The 20,522-nt window shown below is 32.8% G+C and overlaps 2 protein-coding genes across 8 annotated transcripts in view; one reads left to right on the top strand and one right to left on the bottom strand.

Moving 5' to 3' along the window:
• The first annotated feature begins 5,738 nt into the window (after positions 1-5,738).
• LOC126738442 (uncharacterized) lies at positions 5,739-7,085 on the top strand. Of its 2 annotated transcripts, none has more exons than XM_050443803.1 (5): positions 5,739-6,100; positions 6,221-6,396; positions 6,453-6,525; positions 6,577-6,786; positions 6,846-7,085. In XM_050443803.1, exons 1-5 carry the CDS (start codon positions 5,834-5,836, stop codon positions 6,918-6,920), a joined length of 801 nt encoding a protein of 266 aa, XP_050299760.1. In that variant the 5' UTR covers positions 5,739-5,833; the 3' UTR covers positions 6,921-7,085. The 2 variants fall into 2 exon arrangements, with proteins under 2 accessions (XP_050299760.1, XP_050299751.1); XM_050443794.1 differs by having other exon boundaries at positions 5,740-6,100; positions 6,450-6,525.
• A 78-nt stretch (positions 7,086-7,163) lies between these two features.
• LOC126738497 (uncharacterized) overlaps positions 7,164-20,522 on the bottom strand; it is a 66,794-nt gene continuing 53,435 nt past the window's right edge. For all 6 annotated transcript variants that reach the window (XM_050443869.1, XM_050443890.1, XM_050443876.1 and 3 more), the window contains exons 2-5: positions 9,187-9,399; positions 8,383-8,504; positions 8,110-8,323; positions 7,164-7,870 (exon numbers count right to left, since the gene is read on the bottom strand). In XM_050443869.1, the coding sequence (XP_050299826.1) occupies positions 7,786-7,870; positions 8,110-8,323; positions 8,383-8,504; positions 9,187-9,399 (634 nt within the window). In that variant the 3' untranslated portion in view covers positions 7,164-7,785. The remainder of the gene's footprint in view (positions 7,871-8,109; positions 8,324-8,382; positions 8,505-9,186; positions 9,400-20,522) is intronic.

Raw genomic sequence — 20,522 nt, 5'->3', positions numbered from 1 at the left:
ATAATTATCATCGAGTCTAAATGCTGCCCTTTTAAATCTAGGATCGAGAAGTGTTGCTAATCCTGTTAGCGTAAGAGTTTCATAAGCGAGTAACCTTTTGATTAGCCCTGCTTGCAAATCTTTGACCAATTTATCACCACATTCGGTTTTGCAGTTAACTGATTTTAGCTCATTATGAAGTTCATGGATTATCGGTATTACTAGTGAAATTGTAAAATATGTATCCCCTGAAAATTTTTCGGTAGCCTCCAAAAATGGGGATAGTCCCGCGACCATATCCCCCATGATTGCAATTTCATCAGGCTTGAGTGGCTGGGGTGCTGTTTTGCTTGAGATAGACTATAAAGCCAATGTTATCTGATCGTTAATAAGAAGCAGCCTTTGCACCATTAGATATAAACTATTCTAACGAGTGGCTACTTCTTGAATCACCTTAAGGATGGGTTTATTTTGATCCTGTTGGATAGAACGCATTTTTTCATATGCTTTTGGGGTGTTTTTAAAATAATTTACAATGCTTTTGCAATTTTTAATAATTAATTTTAACTCCTCATTAGAGTTAGAATTTATAGCATCTTGCACTAATAAATTAGTGTGGGCTATACACGGCATATGACGAATTTTTAGCAGACCACAAGCATTAACCCTAGTACTGGCATTATCAGTTACGATCGCAGACACTTTTCTATTAAGCATAAGCTGCCAATCATCTATTATTGTTTTAATTTTTTCACTAAGATAAAGAGCTGTGTGACTTTCAGTTAAAAGAACGGTTTGTAAAACAGCAGATATGAGCTTAAATTCGGACACAAAATGGCACGTAACAGTTAAAAACCCTTGGACATTAATAGAAGACCAACAGTCTGTAGTTAAAGCTACATATTCTACTTTTTCATCAGAAAGCATGCTTCTTAGTTTCTGTGCTTGTTGATATAAACTAGGCATGAGGGTTTTACATACTTTTTTGGCACTTGGAATTTTGTATCTAGGATCTAATTCATTTATTAGCTGTTTAAATCCTTTATCTTCAACTACGGAAAATGGTTGGCTATCCATAGCTATAAACATAGCTCATTTCTCATTTTTTACACCTCGCACTGTCACACTCATAAAAGTTTTCTTTCTTTTCTGTTACAATTAAATAGAAATTTTAGAACATTAGAAAATGAATCTGCAACCTATAAGACGCAAATAAATATATTACAAATGGAAGTTAATGATTTAACTAAGATGAATAAGAATATGATCCAGTCGATAAAGGTGTTGGAAGTTAAAAAAGATACTTGCTATTCCGATATTTGTGCATTAAAGGAACAGCAAAACATATCTAAATTCGTTAATATAAATTATCCAACACAGTTGCCATGTAGGCCAAATTCACCCGTTGATAATCGACCTAGGCTTCTTTTTGTGGGTGGAAACTGTAGTAGATTGTTCCTGAAGAAATTGCGTCTGAAGTTTGAAGCTATCTACAAAGTCCCGTGTTTCCTGAAGCCAGGAAGTACAAACAATGAACTGATTTATACTGCATCATCTATGGTTAAGGAATTTACAGAAAATGATATGTTGATTTTAATGTTAAATGGTATTTGCTCATCATTCGATATTTAAAAAAAAATTAAACATTTACACAGCAATAGTTTAGTGATGACAAACCCTTATATGTATCCAAACCATAATGTAATTTATAATAGCAATAAGGCTCTCTATAGAATATTTCACGCAAATAATATTAATCTAAATAGAATTTTAGAGTCTAATCATGCCAGCAACTTTGGAACTCTGGACTTCTAGATACTGACTGTGATAGGGATTCTTTTTTATAGATAAATACACAGAAGATGAAGCTCACTCACATTCTATAAATAACATTGAAAATAAGCATGCGAAAAGTTTCAGTAGTTTTATTTTAAATATACAGTCTCTAAGAAATAAAATGGACGAGCTTCATCTTTTACTTGATTCATGTGATTTTCCTGATATTGTATTACTAACTGAGCACTGGTTAAATCCTAACGAATGTTTCTTAATATCTGATTATATTCCTATATCAATTTTTTGTCGGCAACACTCCATACATGGAGGAACAGCTATTTTAGTTAAACAAACAATTGAAGCTTTTTTCTGTAAAATTAATAAGTATGATAGCTTTCTGTTGGAGAAGGTTTTTGAATTCTCCCTTTGTTTTTGTAAGCGATTTAATTTATATGTTCTTTGTGTTTATAGACCACCCACAGGAGATATTGGTATGTTCCTGGACAAACTTGATTCTCTATTATCCCAATTGTCTCTACACTCCATAGTTATATTGGCTGGTGACTTTAATATTAACTTCACTGATGTAAGCTTGCCATCATATCATACATCCCTTTTAAGTATATTGGAATCTTATGACTTGAAGATGCATGTTTTTTCACCCACACGTATAACATCCTCATCTGCAACTACTATTGATTATTTGTGTACAAATTTAAATGATGTGTCATGTAGAGTACTCTCATCTGGTATTTCTGACCATGAAGCCATTCTCGCTAGGATTCCATGCAACACTGTATTTCCTTCATCTCATTATATAGGAAGAATTTTCAGCAGAGCAAATTTTAATGCTTTTTCTTCTACTGCAGCTTTGGTTAATTGGATTGCAGTTGAAATCGCTCCTGACCCGTTTACTTTGTTATTTCATGTGCTATGTGACAAGATCAATCAGTGTTTTCCTAAAGAGAGGCTTAAAATGAAAAATAGAAAACCATGTGTCACAGCAGGCCTCAGAACTTCAGCTAAAAACCTCCGTTTTTTGGCTACGCTGTGCAAGTTTACAACTAATGCAAACATTATGCTTATCATTAGAAATATCGTAGTCTATATAGAAAGACGATAAAAGCAGCTAAGGTTAAATATTATAGTGACCGCTTGAATATGTCCTCAAATAGGCAGAGAGAATGTTGGTCAATTATAAATGACTTCAGGCATTCTCACAAGAAATATTTGGTAAGACCAAATAGTTTAAATGATTATTACTGTAATATTCCTCATTTATTGCTCAGGGATGTGAATACTAATATTGATCCTTTGCATTATATTCAACAAGTGTCAGTTCAAAATTCTTTTTTCTTTTATCCTGTTAGCCTTACTGATGTTAGAGATGCAATTAAAAGCTTAAAAAACCATAAATCAGCTGGAGCTGATGGAATATCATCAAAATTACTACTCCTTTTGCCTGACTCAGCCTTGAATGCCTTAGCTTCTGCCATAAACAATTCCTTTCATAATGGCATCTTTCCAGCATGTTTGAAGGAGGCAGTGGTTATCCCTCTTTATAAGGGTGGAGATGTGAGTGAGCCTTGTAATTTGCGTCCAATTTCTATATTATCTACCCTCTCCAAGATAGTTGAAAAACTTGCAAAAATCAGAATTTTATCTTTTTTGCAACATAATTGCATTTTATCTGCAAATCAGTTTGGATTTCAAACGGGAAAAGGGATTCATGACGCTGTTTTCGGCTTTTTGGAGAGTGTCTATGTGTCCTTAAATTCTGGAGAGTCCGCGGCGGCAGTGTTTTGCGATTTATCCAAGGCATTTTAATGTGTAGATCATGGAATACTGCTGTCTAAGCTCAATAATTATGGCTTTAGAGGTGTGGCATTGCAATGGCTGGAATCCTATCTATCTAATCGTACCCAAAGAGTTACAGTATCTGGATGTTTATCCGATTCCAGATCCCTTAAAACTGGAGTACCTCAGGGTTCAGTGTTAGGACCACTATTATTTTTGCTCTTTGTAAATGATTTGGGTTCATTAAAACTGCAGGGCAAAGTGGTTCAGTTTGCTGATGATACCACCATTTTATGGAATCATAGAGATTCTGATAATGTTAGAGCCCAGGTTTTTAAGGATCTTAAGATTTTATCGGAGTGGTGTGCTGCAAACAGGCTTGTATTTAATGTGGGAAAAACCTTTATTATGGGATTTAAGTGTGACGTTCAGGGCCTTATGTTTAGTGAAAACTCCCCCTTGCAAAACAAAGAAAGCTGTAAGTTCCTTGGTATTACCATTGATGGTCGCCTTCGCTTCGAAGATCATATCCTAAATCTTGCATCAAAATTATCCTCTGGATGCTCTGCAGTAAGAATGGCGGGGCATGAGCTGGGAGGGGTAGTTGCACGTTCAGTGTACTTTTCTCTGATTGAGTCCCACCTTCGTTATGGCTTGCCTTTTTGGGGTTTAAGCAACATGGGATTATTAAACATAATTTTTGTAATTCAAAAAAAGGCAGTTAGATACCTATGTTCCGCTGGGTTAAGAGATTCTTGTAAACCTCTCTTTATATCTCAAAAAATCCTAACTCTTTTTATCTTAGAAACAGATACTCTTATTCATAAATGTCCTAAACCTCCCTCTAACACTGGTCATATGACTCGCCAGGTTAACGATTTTCCCTTACCAATCCCTACATCCTCCCTCACCAAGAACTCACTTATATACCTTAGCAAAAAAATTTACAACCATGTTCCTCTATGTATCAGACAAATTTTAGAAGTTAAGAGATTCAAAAAGGAATTAAAATCACTTTTATTATCCAGGGCATATTATAGCCTTGACGATTTTTTTAATGATACCTTTTAACCTGTGCTCTGACATCATTTTAGTGTTTTAGTTTTGTTTCCCGTTAAATAATTTAATTTACTTCTTCTAAATTCTGTTTTATTGACAGCTTTACTTATTTTTTAATGAAATTTATCAAAAAGATGCTTTTTTTTTTCTCAATCTGTTTTGTTATGATTAATTTTGGTAATGTGTGTAAATTTTATGGTAAAGTGTTTTAGATGTTATGTTTGTTTGAAATTTGAAATTTAAAGTGAATTTGGAATTTTTTAGTTTTTAGGATGCTTGTACACAAGAATTTGTTGTCTTACGTAATATAGCACATTTTCTTTCTTCTTTCTAGAACCAAAATATTGTTCAATTTTTGTCTTTTTGCTTGCTCACCGTCACCATCAGAATGCTTCAAAATTTCACTCGAATGATTTCTTTTTAAGTGGTCCATTAAATTAGATGTATTTGCGGAAGATTTATATTCTTTTAAACACAGTTTGCATTTAACAACGCCACTTCCACTGGAACTTTTCAAAAAATACTCCCAAACATATGATGACTTCCCCTTTTACTCATTTTAAAATAAATTTAAGTCGGTCGCACTCCAAGAAAACCTTATCTTGTAGCAGTAAAAAATAAGTGTAATAACAATAACCTCAATAAAAACAAAACAGAAATTACCGAATATTGGGGAATCCCCGCAGGTCGCAGGATTGGATCAATATTTTTTAACTTGTTCATTGTTCCATAGATGGCAGCACAAACATTATTATTAAGGAAAGATTAAGATTTTTTTTTTAAATACTTGAAATAATATTAACTAAATATAAATGAAACAGTAATTTATTATTTTAATTTGAGTAATTGTTTTAATAAAATCTAAGCCACGCAAAACCATCAATACCGATAATTACGTCAAACTATCGATATTTGTCAATAGCAAGACTATATCGATAATATCCAACCACTACCTGTAATTGAACTATCGAAACGAAACTTTATTCAAAAAAAAATATGAAATTCACTCAGCAGCGAAAATTCTTTACATTTTAATGATTCGGCTAACCAATAGCAACATCTGTTTCACACAAAAGTTGCTATGTAGCAAAAGCTATAATGTGAACCTTAGCTGACAACTTTAATAATCCGTCATGTGACGTTTGTCATCGAGAAACCAAAACATAACCTCCGAACAAAAAAACTGTTTTCTCAAATAAAAAATAATGATAACGTCCGAGCAATGGCGAAAATCCTTTATATTTTAACTATAATTTGTTGTTTTTCACTTAATAACGCTGCCAAGTGCATTAACCAGGATCCCTGTACCTGCAAACTTGATGACTATACGTGGGTGGATATAGGAAAGATTCGGCCATCGGAAGGGAATTTTTTCCAGGATGGCTTAAATGGGGTGCTTTACTTTTTCTCTGGGTGCAATAATACAGATTTCAATGGCAAAGATTATAAAGGATTGTTTGGTTTTAACAAGACAATTACTGGGGTTTCTGTAAGTAAAATATATTAATTCACTACATTCCCCTTTGTTTATTCAAGAAATAATTACAGCCTCTTTGCTGACACTGCAGTTAAATAGAACTCATTTACTTCAATGTTTTTGTATTTACAGCTTGTTAAATGCATTTCAAGTATAGTGCCCCTAAATGTAACTGGATATCCAGCTATAAATGAAACATGTACAGCAATTGGAGATGCCAAACATATAGAGTTTAACTGGAATGAAAACCCCACAACACATGAAACTGAGTTTGATATTGTTTACATGAATACCACTGCAACAAATAAGTAATTAGTTCACCTACTTGCCATTGTTATCATTTTATTTCAATAACTTTTAGCAGTTTACCCAGTATCAGGCTCATATGTGATAGTGTAAACCGTACAGACTTAAAAATACTTAGTACCGACACAGATGTAAGTATTAATAATAATAGAAGAAAAATTGCTTTTCAATTAAACTTTTAGGCCCTAGTGTTATACTCTTCTCAAGTTTGCTTGCAACATATGGAACATGAATCAATGAGTGGTGGGGCCATTTTTTGTACTATATTATTCGTTACAGCCTTCGTTTACTTTATTGGTGGGGCTCTGATCATGTATTTTATGAGAGGCGCCAGGGGGGCTGAAGTAATACCAAATTTTGATTTTTGGGTTGCTTTACCTGGGTTAATGAAGGTGAAAGAGCAGTTTTGTTTGGTGGTTAAAGATATTGTTAATGCAACTCTTGGTTTCAGGACGGAATGATTTTCATTTTGAGTGGATGTCGTCCTTTTGCCGTTTCCACTGCAGAAACCTATGATAGGATTTAGTGGGTTTCTTATGATATTCATGTATGCATATAGTGATTGCGGGAATGACTGATTAAGTTTATTTTTAACCCATTTTTGTCAGAACAATGTTAGTTTATTTTATGTGTAAGGTTGTCTAATATATATTGTGTATATTTTCCGAAGATTAAATGTGTTATTTGGATACATGGGTTTTTTAGTAGTACCTTTCCGGAGGCACCAAATAGTCTGTTTTAAGCATAAAAGTAATAAAAAACACAACGATCCTAAAGTAAGTTTTTAATTTAATTGTTACAATATAAAGACTGCTGGTATATAAAATGTAAAAACTTAAATCATAGAAGCTTCTTAAGCTAAACTTAACAAAACCCAACTTAAATTACTGGAATGTTTTCATCAGTTTAAAGCATGATGAGGAGATCACAGAGTAATATTCAACAACCCAGACTTAATATTAATTTAATTAATTCAGCATTTTTTTTGTTTTTCACTTTAAGGAAATTAAGTATATTAGTTAATACAATAACTAAGTTCTAACAATGATAATATTAAATAGTTTATGGATGTATGAAAATAGATCTATGAATTTGGATCTACAATAAGCATATAAAAACACCAAAAATTGACAAAACACCTCTACAAAGCTTCAGGAATAAGAGATTCTCTAATTCGAGTGAGTTGCAGTTATCCTTATTTAAGAATTTGATTTTTTTTGCTATCTACCCTACTTTCTATCAAAACAAGCGTTATAACAGACCAACGTTGGCAAGTTATATACCTGGCCATAAAAAAACTTTAGTTAATCCCTAATTTATGCAAAAAAGTGTAAGAGTCATAATAATACTTTTACAAAGAATGTCTTAAGTAAACAGCCGCAAAACAAAAATTAAGCTTCCTCATTTACGGCGGCATTTAAGGGACGTAGGACGATCCTTGGGTCGTTCTCCACCAATCTATCAGCATCTTCATTGCTTAAAAAGTCAATAAATATAAACCAGTTCAACTCTTAATAGCACAACTTTCATGAAACTTGTCTTGCCTACTTACTAGTTCACTTAAAAAAGGAGTTTGTGGGTGGATTTGTTTATTGTCGATGGCAAACGTTTCGAATCGTCCCTAATTCATTTTCAGGGCTATGATTTTCACAGCTATTGGTCAACCCACAAACTCCATTTCTGCGATACCCTATCATAATAAATCATATTTTTACCTGATTTCTTTATGTTCCAATGGCATAAGTTTGCTCTGCTCGGACTCCTCTAACTTAGAGGGTTCATAAACGACTTCTGACACCGGCGCGTACTGTGCCGTAACTAACAAATCCGTCGAAGGATTCACCGTTAGGTTTTGATGTCCGCCTGATGTCCCCATGTGGTCTTTCGCTGTCCTCCAGCACATCCTCCTGGTTATTCTCATGAAGAATACTAAAATTTTACATATATATTTCCAAATTCAATAAATGTTTAGTTCACACATGGCTTACAAAAGAGAAAAATCGAAAGGGCGAAAAAAAAAGCTCCAAAAATGGTTACGATCAGGTACAAGTCTCCTCTGCTTTCTGACGTCTCTGAGTAGCCTATGGCTCCGTTTATAAGCATTACTAACCTGTAAATTATATGAGGTCCAATCAATTGTTTACTTGAGCAATTTTTAAGGAGGAGGCACTTGACTAAAATTTGTCAAATTTAAAATGCACTCATTATTGAGACATTTAAAAACTATATTACCTTTCTTTTAAAATGTCTTTTTTAAATTAGTAAGTAGTCAGTTTAGGGAACATACTCAAATAATGTCTGATATTGATATTCTTTGAAAAGACCACAATTTTAATAGCAATATTTTTTAAAATGGCTTTCAGGGTATTTTGAAATGAATTTGAGAGAAAAAACGTGATTCTGGATTAAAGATTTGGACAGTTAGGACATTTTGGATGCTACACATTTTTTTGAAAAGTTTCTTAGCAAACTTTCAATATTTTTAAGAATATTTCAAGGTCCACGAGCCACACAATTTAAAACTTTAAAGCACAAATTGTGATACAGATTTTATTAGACGATACTTTTAGACATAACTTAGAACCCAGGAGTTTGTGAGAATGGATTTGATGGTAAAATAAAATTCTAGAATAAGAATTCTGGTGATACAGCAGTTTTGGTTAAAGGTTTTTTTTTCTGACATTCTTATTATATTCATTCTTCAAAAATATATAAAAATACCTCATTGACTTCCTCCTTGGTTATTTTTAATTCAATTTACACTAAAAAAATGTCAATAAAACCAGTCTTACCCGAGAGAAAAACATGCTATACAAGAAGTGATCAACACTAAAGGAAGGACATTGCGGGAGGGCATACAAGTAATACATGGTCGTCTTGCAGTTTGTGTTATTGAACCCAGATATGATATTGGCCTGTTTTGCCAACGATCCGGGGGTCCATTTGACTCATACTGGACTGTGGTGGGTTGATACACTGCTCCAGACATTTTGTAATTGTGTTTACTATAAAAGAAAATAGATGTTAAACATAAGGCGAAATAGTGCTATATGGAAATTCAGGCCCTAACCAAAATGATTTAGGACCCTTAAGAAATAAATAATATTTAAATTCATAATCATAAACTTAAAACTAAAAAGGATAAACTGAACTCTTATGGTACAGTTTTTGAAACATGTTATTTACATAGTCTACTAAGTCTTTTTAATGTTTCATAGCTTTTAATAGTATTAGTTAATGTGTTGTAATATTTAGGACAATTATAATAAATATTTTTTGGCTATAATTAGTATTTAGTGTTTGCACATAAAAATTATTTCCTAACCATGTTTCATCATATCCATGAATTTCTAATAATTTATGAACTTAAAAGTAAAAATTCACGTCTAATCCTACTTATAATTTCTACTGAAGAAAGAACTCAATTTCATAAACTTAAATATTTCTTAAAACTTATTCATTATTACTACATTATTATTACTACTTTTTCATCTTGATTTTCTTCAGAACTTTTTGAATATACAGAAAAAACAAATACATAGTTGTTTAAGAAAATTACATGTTATTAGTTTACTTATAACATGTAATTTATTAGACCAATATAGATTATTTATAATTCAACTCTTAGTTCAGACTGGTTTCCTGCCTCCTGAAAAAGACCTGCTTTTGAAGACTAATTAATTTGAAGAGGAATCTCAGGTTGACTTGGTCTAAACATATTTCTCTTAGGGTTTTGTTAGGGTCAATCTTGGGGACCTCTTAGATAAATTGGAGGGTTGAGATATTGCCGATCCTCTTCATCAGTGGATATCTGAGTTTGTTAGAGGGAGAACTCAAGCTCATTACCTTATGAAATATGTGTGCCATCACAGGTACCATAAAGGTTCCCATTGTGGCCCTGTTTTGTTTTGCCTTAATTGATTTGGTAAAATATTTTAAAAATGTCTTCAGTCATTTTTTAATTGGTGTGTTTAAGCAAAATGTAATTTAATATTAATAGTACGACCCCTCTCTCAAAAACCCCTCTAATTATAGGCTCATTTCACTGGTACCAAATCAATTCAATTTTTTTTTAAGTTTAAGATTTTAAAAGACAAATATTTTGAAAAAAATTATCTTTTTACACATAATCAGTTTGGGTTTAGAGTAAAGAGCGCCAGTAATAGGCGCAGTAATAAGTGTGCTCGAGTACCTTGGTAGGGGGAGGGGATCAAGGATGAGGAGTGTGCATCCTTTTGTGACCTGTTCAAGGCGTTCAGTTGCGTATCTCATGAATTCTTATAAAAAAGTTGAAGTGCTATGGATCATCGTGACCTGCATCTGTTGTCCAGCTACTTGGGAGGTCAAAGACAAAAGATAGCCATTTATGCTATATTGACTTGAGGGCACTCTTGTCATGCAGCTCACATTTTTGCTCTGCAGAGGAAAACTGTTCTGGTTATTGCTGGCAAAGGCTCTTGGGAGGATGGTAGATTTACTTTCCAATATCTAAGTATCTAAACAATTCCATCAAGGTCTATTATGCATGTCTTATCTATGCTCATAAAAACAAACAAGAATACGTTCTCAATAATGCTTATCACAGTCATGTCACAAGGCATGGTGGTGATATAAGAATTAATTTTCTAAGACATCAAAGAACCCATTTCGCATATAATTATTATGCACCTTTATTTTATAACAAATTGCCTGCCGAAATTAAGCATCTTGCTGCTGCAAGTTATAGGTCTGCATAAGGAAATTTTTGCTAAGAAATAGCTTCAAAGACTTTAATATAAATAGGTATAGAATTAATTTAAATCATTTTAAGAACTTTCTTCATTAATTTTAATCTGGTCTTAGAAATTTGATAAGAAATGTGTGTTTTATTAACATGGATCCATATTTTTTTTAAATAATTCAAATTTTATATCAGGCATTTTTGACTTGAGGAATAATTTATATATGAATTAATTACTCAAAAAAAATTAAATGAAAATAAATGCCATAAAATTAGTTTTTCAAGGAAAAAAAACATTTCAATTTTATTCAGTCAATAAATAATCTTCCCATTAGCTCTAAAACAGGTGTGCTCTTCCAATTAGCTTTAAACAGATGGACTCAAAATATCATTCAATGACATTTCAGCGTGAGCCACACCAGTTAACAGGTTAGCTGTTTGGTCCCAATCTTAACACTGTTAGGTTGAGCGGCTGGAAAAAAGTTCCCAATAAACTTTTAAGAATTGCTGCACTTAGAAGTGGATATCACAGGAATGAATGTAACTATCAGTGGCTAATGGGTTGGTCTCAATTTTCCTACACTAAGGTCCAGAAGAATTCAACAAGATTCATGTTTTGTGCATAAAGTAATAAGTGATGCTATCGATTATTCTCACATTGTAACCTTAGAATTCCTTCTCGAAATGTGAGACAGTCTGAAACTTTTCTAATATCATTTCACCACAAAAAGTATGGCATGAATGAACCAAATACATGACTGATTTGAAGTACTGGCCTGCTAAACTTAGATGAAGGATATTACATTTTTATAATTACAGTGCAAATGGATTCCATTGATAAATAAATAACAAAACAGGACTTTCTCATTCATCATGTCATGAAACTCAAAAAATGCTTTATGGTCAATATGTCGTAGAAGTTAGAGACAAAGCCAAAACATAATATAATATACAGACATTACAATAAGTTAGAACAAAGCTAGAATTAAAATGTAAATCATAAAGAATACTTAAATGCTACTCATTAAAAAATTCTCTTAAGCCATAGTTTTACTGGCAAGAAATTCCTTCATTTTTATACATAGGCTTTTTTTCAGTCTGAAGTTTTCTTATTTCTAGTGGAAGATGATTAAATAACTTATTATTTACCTCTATATATAATAGACCCACATATAACTTCAGAGTGAGAAATTAGTAGCCTCAGCAAATAATTTTGTTAGGTATCATACTGATTATATTTTTATGTTATATATTATGTTATATTTATTATACTGGTTCATGTTTATATTTTTTTTAAACTAAACAAACTGTTTCTAGAATAAAGAGACAACACAGAGTTAAAATGTTATGAGTCATGGATTAGACGGTGACAAGAGTCAAGAGAGTTAACTCCACATATAAATCTAATGGCCCTTTTCTGCAAAACAAATAGTGAATTAAAAAGGTAATTTGAGCATGAACAGGAAAAGCAGATTCATATTCACAAAAAATGCACATCTGGCAATGGAAAAGTTTAGAATGGTGGCAATAACTCGAAGGACGTAACAGCCAGATGAAACCTCTTTGCATACATTTGCAATATAGTTTACAAATTGAAGAGATTTGTCTATTGAAAAAACCCCTAAAGTCACATAGTGATGGGTTCATTGTTCAGATAAATACCATTGGTTTTACATTTAAAATTAAGAATATTAGTTTTAGAAACATTGAATGTCAAACAAACTGAGTCATTCCAAAGGATGGTGGTATCATCTGCGCACAATGTAAATTGGCCAATAAATTGACCCCCTCTCTACAGAGTTTAGGTGAAAATCTAGAAAAAAAAATGTATACAAAACTTTTGAAGTTTTACTGAACATTTTTGAATCGATGTAACATTTTTTTTTCTCTTTTAGAAATGTCAAAGTTTGACAGATGGTTAGTTTTTTCTTATGGAACACACTGTATATGACTTCATAGTTAAAAAGAGAGGAATTTTCCAATTTCAAATATATATGGTCTAACTACTTTTAATTAAACTGTTTTGGAAATATCCGGTTTCAAACTTAGAACATTGAAAGGTCTTTGAATATTCTAAGGTTCCAAACTTTAAAAAAATTAAATATTAATAGAGTTATTTGTTTCTTAGTAAATGATAAACAATAACAATTCCCCCCCCTACCAGAATCTTCAATATGTAATTTTTTTAAAGTTTGGAGCCTGATATTTTCAAAATGGTTTGATCAAAGTAGCTAAACTATACAGGGTGTCCGGAAGCTAGATGCAATCCTTTAAGGGAGTGATAGCTGACTTAATTTCAAACATTTTAAGCTAAATATGTGTAGGTCGAAATTTGTTTATAAATTTTTTATGGCAATTTTTGCATTTTTCTCAAGAAATACCAACATTTCTCGCTTAAACGATAATAGAGCGCAAGTTACAATTAGTATCGGAGTTTCAAAGTTTATTTTGTTTTGTCTAATGTGTATTAATAAAAATACGATCAATTTCAAGCTTCTGTGTAAACTTATTAGAAAAAATAGAGATATTGAAACGTAAAAAATAAATACGGAGTTAAAATAAAAATGGTTTGTTTTATGTTTAAATAATTGTTATGAAAATGCTTTCGTCGTTCAAACCTCTCTAAAAATATGCCTAGCTTCTGCCCTTTATTTTAAGATATCACTCATGCCGATGCCTGGCCAATTCTCAGAATTATGGCCTCTTTTGTGCGGCAGGTCATTAAACAAAAGTTACTGGATTGGTTTTCTATTATGGGACAGTTCAGGTAAATAAAAAGCAATAAAAACAAAATTAAGCAAAGGTACCTAATAAGTAATAGTAGATACTGTAGGGTAAGGGGTACCTAGTAGGTACTTTGGGGTGGGGGTTACAAGTTAGGTACTCGCTTAATAAATAAAAACGTGTGATTTTAGCCTCTTGTTGTTTAGTTTCACTCTTGCCTCTAATTTTGTAAGATTATCAACTTCGTACTGACTGCATCCACTGTTTTTTAAATCGAGTTTCTGCCCGTTTTATTAAACAGTATTGTAAAATGGAATTTACATATGGTCGACATATACGTCTTCACATATAGACGCGCTAATGGTAATGGAGCTTTGGCACGACGCTTGTACCAGGAACGTTATCCAGATCGGAGGTTACCAAGCTTCAGGGTGTTTCAAAACACCTTTCGCCGTCTTACTGAAGTTGGCTTTGGCAATAATCCGGCACGTGAGTCAACCCTGGCCATAATAATGTAGAGATTGAGGAGCAAATACTGGAAGCTTTTACCGCAGACCCTACTGCAAGCGTCAGAAAAGTAGCTGAAGACCTTGGCCTTTCTAGATGGAAGGTGTGGACGACCATGAAGAAAGATAGACAGTATCCCTTTCATGGTACGGGGGTGCAGGGCTTACAAGAAGAAGACCCTGCAAGACGAATTCAGTTCTGCCGCTTTTTATTGAACATGGACATCGATGACCCGTTATTCTTAAGAAGTATCTTGTGGACAGACGAGTCCAATTTTTCCAGGGAGGGTATTACCAACTTCCACAACCTCCACGAATGGGCTGCCAAAGATGCAAATCCACTGGAGAAAAGAAAAATCATTTCAGAACAGACATTTCGGTCAATGTGTGGATCGGAGTATTAGGCAGGACTAGTATTGAGCCACATTTTCTACCAGAGAATTTAAATGGTGCCAACTATTTAGATTTTCTACAAAATGATATCCCCGTACTTCTAGACGAAGCTGGATTATTGGAAAGAGAAAGACCAATATAATCTTTCAGCAAGATGGTTGTCCAGCGCATTGGTCCTTGGCTGTCAGGAATTACTTAGACGACTGTTTTCCGGACGGTTGGATCGGTAGAGGCGGAACCTTTCCTTGGCCTCCTCGATCGCCTGACCTAACTCCGTTGGATTTTTTCATATGGGGCCGGGCAAAGGAACTTGTATACACCACCGAAATAAGAACAAGAGAAGAGTTGATTCGCAAAATAAATGAAGCATTTGACAGGATGAAAGAAGATATGACCATAAGAGTAACCACCACCCAAGTAACAAAAAGGGCTTGTGCCTGTATTAGTAATAATGGATTGCATTTTGAACATGAACAATAAATAGTTTAAACAAAATTGTGTTTTATTTAACATTAAAGACTAAAATAACCCCACAATCGGGGCTCTAATGCTTAGTAGGCTTATGAGAGGTCTCAGTCTAGTAATTTTTGTTTACATGACCTGCCGCACAAAAGAGGCTATAATTCTGAGAATTGGCCAGGCATTTGGCATGAGTGATATCTAAAAATAAAGGGCGTTTCAATGTCTCTATTTTTTTTCTAAGTTTACACGGAAGCTTAGAATTGATCGTATTTTTATTAATACACATTAGACAAAACAAAATAAACTTTGAAACTCCGATACTAATTGTAACTTGCGCTCTATTACCGTCTAAGTGTGAAATTTTTGTATTCCTTGAGAAAAATGCAAAAAATGCCATAAAAAATTTAAAAAACAAATTTCGACCTACACATATTTAGCTTAAAATGTTTGAAATTAAGTCAGCTATCACCCCCTTAAAGGATTGCATCTAGCTTCCGGACACCCTGTATATCAGCTTAGTGCCAAAACCACATAAGTAACATTTTGTTAGTTTTGTGCACTTACCCTGTTTTAGCTGTAAAGTTTTGAGCAAAATGAAAAATTGCCAAAATAAGCCTGCATCATTTACTACCTTTCCAACACTTATCTGGTTTATGCAATAAATTTTATATACAAATTGTGGCTACAAAAATGCACTAAACACAATAATGGTAAATATGTACTTATCTTGTTTTGGCAGTAAACCAATGATATATTTGAAATCAGAAAATTCGGCTCTTTTTAACTATGAGATCATATGGACTCGTACAACGAAGACTATAGTAACTCATTTTTTGGGTTTTTTGAGTTACTACAATGCGGCGCATGTATTTACTATTTACTAAAAGCTTTGCCGAGGAAAAATATAGTATGTCTAAAGCAGAGGTTAGCCAACCAGAAAAGCTGCCATAAAATATCGTAAGTCATTTTTGGCTGTAAAATACAACGAATACTATATTATCTTGATTTACTATACTTAAACAGGTGCTCAATTCCCATGAAGACTACAGTATATCGAGTTGCTATAGTATTCGACGTAAATATTGTTGGTAGGTAAAACTTTAATTTTATTGTGTGCCGGTTTTGAGGTTAAGTTGTCACTGTTGTTGCAGGTTGCAATATTGAGTATCGTGTACGTATTTATTTTGTTTTAAAGTGTAGTGTAATTAATATGAGTTCAAGAGGGAAAAAAATATTGGAACTGCTGAAATCATCTAATTGTCAAGGATCCTACGGAAAGTAATTTAGAATGTAACACATTGCAGAATCCAGGTAGAAACCATAACTATTTTTATTGTTTAAAATTGGTCAAATTTAAAAATTGGTCAGTAAATATTATCTAAAGTTATCTATTATTATATTGAATACATTTATATTGCCATAACACATTTATTTTGTAAATAGTTAGGATAATTACACGAATGTGCTAGCAAACATAACTAGACACATAATAAGCAAACCTAGTTTGACCTTATACTAAACAAAACAATATTTTTTCAGGTGCTTCAGGTTTCCAGACAGATTATAGATTTGATGAAGATTCTGATAATTCAGTTTTGGATCCCAACTACATTGAAGAACCTGAGGAATTATCAGAGTCAGAGAAAGAAGAACTACTTCCGTTATCTAGCATCAGAGAAAAAATGCCACAGCAAAAGCTTTCAATTCAACAAACACCTGCTGAAACAACTATTAGAAGAAAATGGAAAATTCAACAAAAAGAAAAACAATTTAGGAAGCGAGTACAAAACGAAAGTGAGTGGATTGACATCAAAGCTAAAAAGGAATTAAATTTAGGACAGGAACACAGAAATAGAAAAGGGAAATTAATACCAGGCCAACAAATGAGAAATCCTTGTCCAGAAAAATGTAGATCTAAGTGCACTACAAAGGTAACGAGGGAAAAAACTTGCAAGTATGTAAAAAAATGTTTTTAAATACGCACGGAATATCGGAACAGTGGGTAACAACAGCACTTAGTAGAATAGAAGAGACCAGCATGGTAAAAGAAGACTCAAGAGGAAAGCATGGAAACAGACCACATAAAAATGTTCCCTGTGGTACCTTCTCACCACATACACAAAAATTCAAACAAAAAGTATTTAGAGGAAGGGCTTAATATTTGCAAAATGCATAGATTGTATCTAGCTTATATGCAAGAAAATCATTCCGGCAACAAGTGGCAACTTTACGACAATAGTGTGATATATTTAACACCGAATTTAATATTTCATTCTTTAAGCCCAAAAAGGATCAATGTGATCGCTGTATGGTGTATGCTGTGAATATCAACAACATATTCAAAATAAGAAAATAGTCCGAGATCTAAAAGATTATGACAAACTACAAGCAGTAGAGGATAAAACCATTTGTGTTGCTTGCTTTGATTTGCAAAAAGTTTTTATTACCCCTTCTTGTAAAATAAGTAGTTTTTACTACAAGAGCAAATTAGCCACATACAACTTTACCATCTATGATGTGGGAAATAATAAGGGTCATTGTTATACCTGGAACGAATGGATAGCAAGAAGAGGACCTAATGAAATATCAAGCTGTCTGCTTGATTTTATAAAAAAGCAAGTTAAAAATGAAGTAAAGAAAATTATATTTTATTCAGACAATTGTGGGGGACAAAACAGAAACCGGTTTGTCTTCAGTATGTTTGCTTATGCCTCAAAAACTTTTGGGATACAAATTTTGCATCGTTTTTTAGAAAGGGGATACACTCAAAATGAACGCGATAAGCATGCATGCTCTTATAGAGAGTGCCAAAAAACGTCAATCCAGTATATTTACTTCAGCTCATTGGATCATGCTTATTAAAATGACCAAGGTAACTGGCCAACCCTATGACGTAAAGGAAATGTCTCAAAAGGATTTTTACAATTTAATGATATTACTCTTACTAAGAACTGGGCGACAGATGCGAGCGGAAAAAAGTTTATGATTAGCAAAGTCAAGCAAATTGAATTTTTTACAAGCCCACCCGACATTGCTGAATTTAAAAACCATTATACAGAGGAACCACAATCTATATGCTTAAAAAAAGGCTTAGAACAGCTAACACTACCACAAATATTCCGTTTCTTTACATGGAACCTCTTTCAATAGAAACTAAAAAGTTAATGGGTTTGCTAGAGCTATGTTAAAGCAATGCAATTCGTCCTATCTATCATCCTTTCTATAATTCTTTAAAAGCAAAAGACCAAGGAACCAAAAGAAGTAGTAAAAGCGCCCAGAACACTACACAAAGTGATGATGAAAATAAAAATGACCGATAAAATTGACCGATTCAGAGTGTACCTAGATGTATAAAAGCATATTTGTTTACACTTAAGTTCAATATGCTTTCATTTTTTATTAAAAAAAAAATTAAATGTAGTAAGAAAGAAAGAAAGAAAATGTGCTATATTACGTAAGACAAACATAACATCTAAAACACTTTACCATAAAATTTACACACATTACCAAAATTAATCATAACAAAACAGATTGAGAAAAAAAAAGCATCTTTTTGATAAATTTCATTAAAAAATAAGTAAAGCTGTCAATAAAACAGAATTTAGAAGAAGTAAATTAAATTATTTAACAGGAAACAAAACTAAAACACCAAAATGATGTCAGAGCACCGGTTAAAAGGTATCATTAAAAAAATCGTCAAGGCTATAATATGCCCTGGATAATAAAAGTGATTTTAATTCCTTTTTGAATCTCTTAACTTCTAAATTTTGTCTGATACATAGAGGAACATGGTTGTAAATTTTTTTGCTAAGGTATATAAGTGAGTTCTTGGTGAGGGAGGATGTAGGGATTGGTAAGGGAAAATCGTTAACCTGGCGAGTCCTATGACCAGTGTTAGAGGGAGGTTTAGGACATTTATGAATAAGAGTAGCTGTATATAGTTGTCACTATAATATTTAACCTTAGCTGCTTTTATCGTCTTTCTATATAGACTACAATATTTCTGATGATAAAGAATAATGTTTGCATTAGTTGTAAACTTGCACAGCTTAGCCAAAAAACGGAGGTTTTTAGCTGAAGTTCTGAGGCCTGCTGTGACGCATGGTTTTCTATTTTTCATTTTAAGCCTCTTTTTAGGAAAACACTGATTGATCTTGTCACATAGCACATGAAATAACAAAGTAAACGGATCAGGAGCCATTTCAACTGCATTCCAATTAACCAAAGCTGTAGTAGAAGAAAAAGCATTAAAATTTGCTCTGCTGAAAATTCTTCCTATATAATGAGATGAAGGAAATACAGTGTTGCATGGAATCCTAGCAAGAATGGCTTCATGGTCAGAAATACCAGATGAGAGTACTCTACATGACACATCATTTAAATTTGTACACAAATAATCAATAGTAGTTGCAGATGAGGATCTTATATGTGTGGGTGAAAGAACATGCATCTTCAAGTCATAAGATTCCAATATACTTAAAAGGGATGTATGATATGATGACAAGCTTACATCAGTGAAGTTAATATTAAAGTCACCAGCCAATATAACTATGGAGTGTAGAGACAATTGGGATAATAGAGAATCAAGTTTGTCCAGGAACATACCAATATCTCCTGTGGGTGGTCTATAAACACAAAGAACATATAAATTAAATCGCTTACAAAAACAAAGGGAGAATTCAAAAACCTTCTCCAACAGAAAGCTATCATACTTATTAATTTTACAGAAAAAAGCTTCAATTGTTTGTTTAACTAAAATAGCTGTTCCTCCATGTATGGAGTGTTGCCGACAAAAAATTGATATAGGAGTATAATCAGATATTAAGAAACATTCGTTAGGCTTTAACCAGTGCTCAGTTAGTAATACAATATCAGGAAAATCACATGAATCGAGTAAAAGATGAAGCTTGTCCATTTTATTTCTTTGAGTTAGTATGTCAAACAAACTAATTCAATTTTTCCTTAATATTCTACAACGAACACTATAGTAAGTCGTTAAAAAATACACAAAAAAAACATAAAAACACATTATTTGCAGTTCTTTATTAAAGACGAGCCAAATCTAGAACACTGAGGAAAAAAACTGGAATATTTTGTCTGATAAGAAAAATATTAATGCACAATAATTAGCAAATAATTTCAAATTAATTTTTCTCAAAACTAAAAATAATGAGTTACTATAGTTTTCGTTGCATGAGTCGATATATAGGGTGTTCCATAAGAAAAACTGACCATCAATTATTCAAAAATTCAAAGTTAAACACTAAAAGTTCTGTATAATTTTTTTTTTGCTTTTCTTTAACCCATGGAGAGGGTGGGTCAA

The sequence above is a fragment of the Anthonomus grandis genome, chromosome 1, assembly GCF_022605725.1.
Source record: "Anthonomus grandis grandis chromosome 1, icAntGran1.3, whole genome shotgun sequence".
NCBI lineage: Eukaryota > Metazoa > Arthropoda > Insecta > Coleoptera > Curculionidae > Anthonomus > Anthonomus grandis.
Note: the sequence above shows the minus strand (reverse complement) of the source record. Positions and strands in the feature narration are given on the sequence as shown.